The sequence below is a fragment of the Heterodontus francisci genome, chromosome 2, assembly GCF_036365525.1.
Source record: "Heterodontus francisci isolate sHetFra1 chromosome 2, sHetFra1.hap1, whole genome shotgun sequence".
NCBI classification, from domain to species: domain Eukaryota; kingdom Metazoa; phylum Chordata; class Chondrichthyes; order Heterodontiformes; family Heterodontidae; genus Heterodontus; species Heterodontus francisci.
Window position 1 is genome coordinate 197,984,211 of NC_090372.1, and position 6,000 is coordinate 197,990,210.

The following is a 6,000-nucleotide window of genomic DNA, read 5'->3' on the forward strand; positions in this document are numbered from 1 at the left end:
TACTGTGAGCCATCAGAAGAACTGTATACCACCACTGACCATGACCCAACCCCGCCACACCCTCCCCCAACCCCCCCCCCAAGTCGTCTCTGACAACCTTCATCAATATCACTCTTGCCAAGTCCCCCACCATGAACATCCGGATAGGTTTATGGTTAGTCGTGACCTATCTAGACCAGCCACATAAATACCAGAGCATAAGCTAGGTTCTCTTCAATGAGTGACTCATTTCTTGACCCCCTCGAAGCCTATCCAACATCTATAAGGCTCAAGTCAGGACTTTGCTGGAATCCTTACCATTTACCTGCATGAATGCTGCCACAACACACAAGAACTTGACAACATACAGAACAGGACTAACATTTTTAAATAAACTGAAGATATTTTTCTTCCCCAAATGCATACTAACCAGAATATGTTTAAACTATCACTGTGGATTTTTTAAAAGATAAATGTTAAATGAAACCAGTATGAAATGGGTATATGGCACAAAACCACACACTTTAAGAAAAGTAACTATATTCAGATCTGTCACTAACTCTAATGTTCTTCCAGTGTACACTATAAATATAAGTGACACTTAAAACATAGTGCATCCAAGCTACAATTTTAATACCATTGCTCAAGTTCCATTATAAATTCAGAATCAAAGATCAATCTGACTTGAGAGCAGCAGTACAAAGTTCAATGGAGCAGAAAGCTCAGTATAACTCTGCTTTATAATTGTGCAGAGCTTTCTGAGCAGAGCAGCAGCTAAAGCCAGGCAATGTATAAGGTAGTCTGCCTGTCTAAGATGGCTAATTGTCAAATAAAAACATTAGATATGTTTGACTTGCTGTCACTTTTTTAAAACAGTATTTATATAGTCAGAGTCATAGTTATACAGCACAGAAACGGGCCCTTTGACCCATCGTGTCCGTGCCAGCCATCAAGCACCTATCTATTCTAATCCCATTTTCCAGTGCTTGTCCCGTAGCCTTGTATGCTATGGCGTTTCAAGTGCTCATCTAAATACTTCTTAATTGTTGTGAGGGTTCCTGCCTCTACCACCCCTTCAGGCAGTGTGTTCCAGATTCCAACTTTTCCTCAAATCCCCTCTAAACCTCTCGCCCCTTAACTTAAATTTATGCTCCCTGGTTATTGACACCTCCGCGAAGGGAAAAAGTTTCTTCCAATCTACACCCCTCATAATTTTGTATACCTCAGTCAGGTCCCCCCTCAGCTCTAAGGAAAACAACCCTAGCCTATCCAGTCTCTCTTCATAGCTGAATTGCTCCAGCCCAGGCAACATCCTGGTGAATCTCCTCTGCACCCACTCCAGTACAAACACAGCTTTCCTATAGTGTGGCACCAGAACTGTACACAGTACTCCAAGCTGTGGCCTAACTAGCATTTTATACAGCTCCATCATAACCTCCCTGCTCTTATATTCTATGCCTCGGCTAATAAAGCCTCCCTAACCACCTTATCTACCCATGCTGATGCCTTCAGTGATCTATGGACAAGGACACCAAGGTCCCTCTGACCTTCCTAGGGTCCTACTATGCATTTGATATTCCCTTGCCTTGTTAGTCCTCCCAAAATGCATCACCTCACACTTCTCAGGATTAAATTCCATTTGCCACTACTCTGCCCATCTACATCGTCCTGTAATCTAAGGCTTTCCTCCTCACTATTTACGACACCATCAATTTTCCTGTCATCTGCGAACTTACTGATCATACCTCCTGTATTCACGTCTAAATCATTAATGTACACTACAAACAGCAAGGGTCCCAGCACCGATCCTTGCAGTACACCACTGGTCACAGGCTTCCAATCGCAAAAACAGCCCTCGACCATTACCCTCTGCCTCCTGCCACTATGCCAATTTTGGATCCAATTTGCCAAATTGCCATGGATCTCATGGGCTCTTACCTTCTTAACCAACCAATCTCCTATGTCGGACCTTATCAAAGCCTGACTGAAGTCCATGTAGAATAAATCAACTGCTTTACCCTCATCTACACATCTAGTCACCTCCTCGAAAAATTCAATCAAATTTGTTAGACATGGTCTCCCCCTGACAAAGCTATGCTAACTATCCTTGATTAATTCCTGCCTCTCCAAGTGGAGATTAACCCTGTCCCTCAGAATTTTTTCCAATAATTTCCCTACCGCTGATGTTAGACTCACTGGCCTGTAATTACCTGGTTTATCCCTGATACCCTTCTTGAATAATGGTACCACATTCGCTATCCTCCAGTCCTCTGGCACCTCTCCTGTAGCCAAAGAGGATTTGAAAATTTGTGTCACAGCACCTGCTATTTCCTCCCTTGACTCACATTACAGCCTGGGATACATCTCATCTGGGCCTGGGGATTTATCCACTTTTAAGCCTGCTAAAACAGCTAATACTTCCTCCCTTTCAATACTAATTTGTTCGAGTATATCACAATCCCCCTCCCTGATCTCTACACCTACATTGTCTAATTCCTCCTCCTCAACACCTACAAGATTCACATGCGTTACTTTCTCTTTACTGGACAACTATCAGACCCAGGAGAGTCTTGGTACGGTCCTAGATATTTAGTTTTAGAGCTTAAATTTCAGTGCTTCATACTGAAAAAAATGAATATGCTGCAATAAGTTTGAAGAAAGGGAAAACAGTAGGAGGGAAATTAAGGCCAAAGATCAAAATATTCCATAGATATACAGTCAACTGCTCAAATGGATCACTATTAATACTGACTTTTGGAAACTCGGGATTCCTCAAAACACTATGAATAAGATATACTGGCAGACAACTGCAGCTCTTTGTTCTTATAGTTTTTCCATTAAACATTAACTGAAATGATATTTTCCCCAAAACCATTGCTTTTACATTATTTTTGCTTGCTCTCCAAACTCATCCATAAAAATGTGTGGATAGTAGCCTGCCTTTTTTTAAAGATTTCATCCACAAATTATTTGTGGGGATGGGGGAAGGTTCCAAAACAGAGCAGGGCAAAAATTCTAGAACTAAACAACTCCTTTTTCTTTATTATTTTCACAAATACACGATGATTTAACATATAAAGGGTACACTGTTTCCCTTTAATCTGCACATAAACATACCTAAAGCTGTTAACATTTCTCAGCACTTTAGTTTAATAAAATACTCTACACTGCCAGTTGGTTAAAAAATGCAACTCATGAATCCTATGGAATATACTTACAACATGTTTTTGTGCTAGCAACCATGGAACACAGATTTTATTTTGTCTTATCGCCTGATACTCAGAAAGACACAAAAAATGCATTTTCTAGCAATTTGAATTAAACATGAATTTAATTGTTATAAATGTAATGACTGATTTGGAGCCTTCACTTTATTAACAATTACAGCTGACATCTGATAAGATTAAACAGTTCATAAATAGCTGTAATCACCCAGATTTGGCCATTTAAAGCAGTGTCCCTAAAAGCTCAGGCCAATTTAGAACCTAAACATCAAAACTGTGCTGCAGACTACCAAGAGTAGCACAAAAGATCTAACATAAAAACAGAAAATGCTGAAAACCATAGATCTGCTAGGTCTTATATAGTTTCATGATATAAACCGCTCCAGCCAATACCATGACTGAAAAATGAGAGAAAGAAAAATCAAGTAGTAGTGATGAAATAAATACAAAATACACAAGTAAGAAATTGGTGTTTTTGATAGCAAATAGTAAACATTAGTAGTTTTCAAAAGAGGTACACTGGCCAACTCTTCATCTCACAATCTTGATGAGTCAAGAAAACAGAAAGCTTTAGTAACATTGGGTGTTAAATAGTGATAAAGGCTGTAAATGGAGGAGGGGGTTGGGGAGGAGAAAGAGATCAGTCCGAAGGGGACCCAGCAATGAAGACTGCGGCCAACAACACACCACCCGTACCAGAATTCAATCAAACCACAGCCCATCCCCCTCCTTCTATTCGGTGGGGGAAGAGGTGGGATTGGAGATATTCGCTGATCAAACTGTTAATCCCGCAGCAGCATCAAGCGAGGCAAACGCGGTTCAGCAGCACCGGCCTCCAGGACCGATGCAAACAACCATCCTGGACTGACTCGGCCAAGGCCGGCGCCTGACCCAGGTTTGGGCCTCTCATTTTCCCATACCGGGCTTCGGCCTACGCATCACCGACAGCCTTACCGAACTATTTATCATTGCAATGACTTGTTTTCACGACCTGAACCTGCGATTGGGAAATTACCTTGTGCGTTGCAGGCCATCGTGCAGCGATTCTATTAAGTCGACAGTCGGAGTTGCATTAACCTGGATTCACTTCGTCGAGGAGCCGAGATGAAAAAATGAAAAAAAAAACGATTTAAATATTTCGCTTTTTTTTCTTTTCCCCCCTCCTCCACTCGTCTCGAGAGAGAGGGTAAATCACAACATGGCGGAATGGCACTGTGCCCGTGCAGCATCACGGTATACTGGAAGACACCTCTGCCGCCGCGCATGCGTGCGGAAGCTAGCTGTATTGTGTTTAGTTGAAGGCTTTGCTCTGGTTTGGTTTCTTAAAGATAAGAACCCAGTAAAATCTCCCCGATTACATTTCAGCCACGAAAACTTACAAATGTTTTGAAAATTGTACAAATATATTTTGGTTTAAATATTAAACTACAAGTGTGTGTGTGTGTGTATAAACTGTTGGGAATAACTTTGATGCAACACAAGCTTGAATTTACAGACTTTGTTACTTTAAATGGGTTTGAGGCATCTACCCTTCTGTTACCAATCTGGAACAAATAAATTTTTTTATTTATTTTATGTGGGCGTTGCTGGCCAGGCGAGCATTTATTGCCCATCCCTAATTGTACTTGAGAAGGTGGTGGTGAGTTGCCTTCTTGAACCGCTGTAGTCCATGAGGAGTAGTACACCCACAGTGCTGTTAGGAAGGGAGTTCCAGGATTTTGGCCCAGCCACACTGAAGGAACGGCGATATAGTTCCAAGTCAGGATGGTGTGTGACTTGGAGGGGAACTTGCAGGTGGTGGTGTTCCCATGCATTTGCTGCCCTTGTCCTTCTAGTTGGTAGAGGGTTTTGAAGTGCTGCCGAAGGAGCCTTAGTGCGTTGCTGCAGTGCATCTTGTAGATGGCACACACTGCTGCCACTGTGCGTTGGTGGTGGAGGGAGTGAATGTTTGTGGATGGGGTGCCTACCAAGCGGGCTGCTTTGTCCTGGATGGTGTCGAGCTTCTTGAGTGTTGTTGGAGCTGCACCCATCAGGCAAGTGGAGAGTATTCCATCACACTCCTGATTTGTGCTTTGTAGATGGTGGACAGGCTTTGGGGAGTTAGGAGGTGAGTTACTCACCACAGGATTCCTCGCCCCTGACCTGCTCTTGTAGCCACAGTATTTATATGGCCACTTCAGTTCAGTTTCTGGTCAATGGTAACCATTAGGATGTTGATAGTGGGGGATTCAGCGATGTTAATGTCAAGGGGAGATGGTTAGATCCACCCTTGTTGGAGATGGTCATTGCCTGGCACTTGTGTGGCGCGAATGTTACTTGCCATTTATCAACCCAAGCCTGGATATTGTCCAAGTCTTGCTGCATTTCCACATGGACTGCTTCAGTATCTGAGGAGTTGTCAATGGTGCTGAACATTGTGCAATCATCAGCGAACATCCCCACTTCTGACCTTATGATTGAAGGAAGGTCATTGATGAAGCAGCTGAAGATGGTTGGGCCGAGGACACTACCCTGAGGAACTCCTGCAGTGATGTCCTGGAGCTCAGATGTTTGACCTCCAACAGCCACAACCATCTTCCTTTGCAGTTGCTTATATATCCTGCGTTTGGTGCATGAGTTCCATAGAGGCAAACAGCAGTTGCTGAAGCTATGCCCCTTCAACTGATAGAAACTGTATTCAATGGGTCTTATTCCATGCATCCCACTGTAAAAAATTAGTAAACTCAAAGCCTAATACATATCGTGTTGCCAAGCCTCTACAATTGTCCTGGGGAAGATAGTGGTGCAGTGGTCACTT

General features: G+C 42.7%; 1 protein-coding gene across 3 annotated transcripts in view; it reads right to left on the minus strand.

Annotated features, from left to right (window-relative positions):
• rbm33a (RNA binding motif protein 33a) overlaps window positions 1-4,444 on the minus strand; it is a 236,255-nt gene extending 231,811 nt beyond the window's left edge. For all 3 annotated transcript variants that reach the window (XM_068015013.1, XM_068015011.1, XM_068015012.1), the window contains exon 1: window positions 4,219-4,444. In XM_068015013.1, the coding sequence (XP_067871114.1) occupies window positions 4,219-4,237 (19 nt within the window). In that variant the 5' untranslated portion in view covers window positions 4,238-4,444. The remainder of the gene's footprint in view (window positions 1-4,218) is intronic.
• Window positions 4,445-6,000: the final 1,556 nt, after the last annotated feature.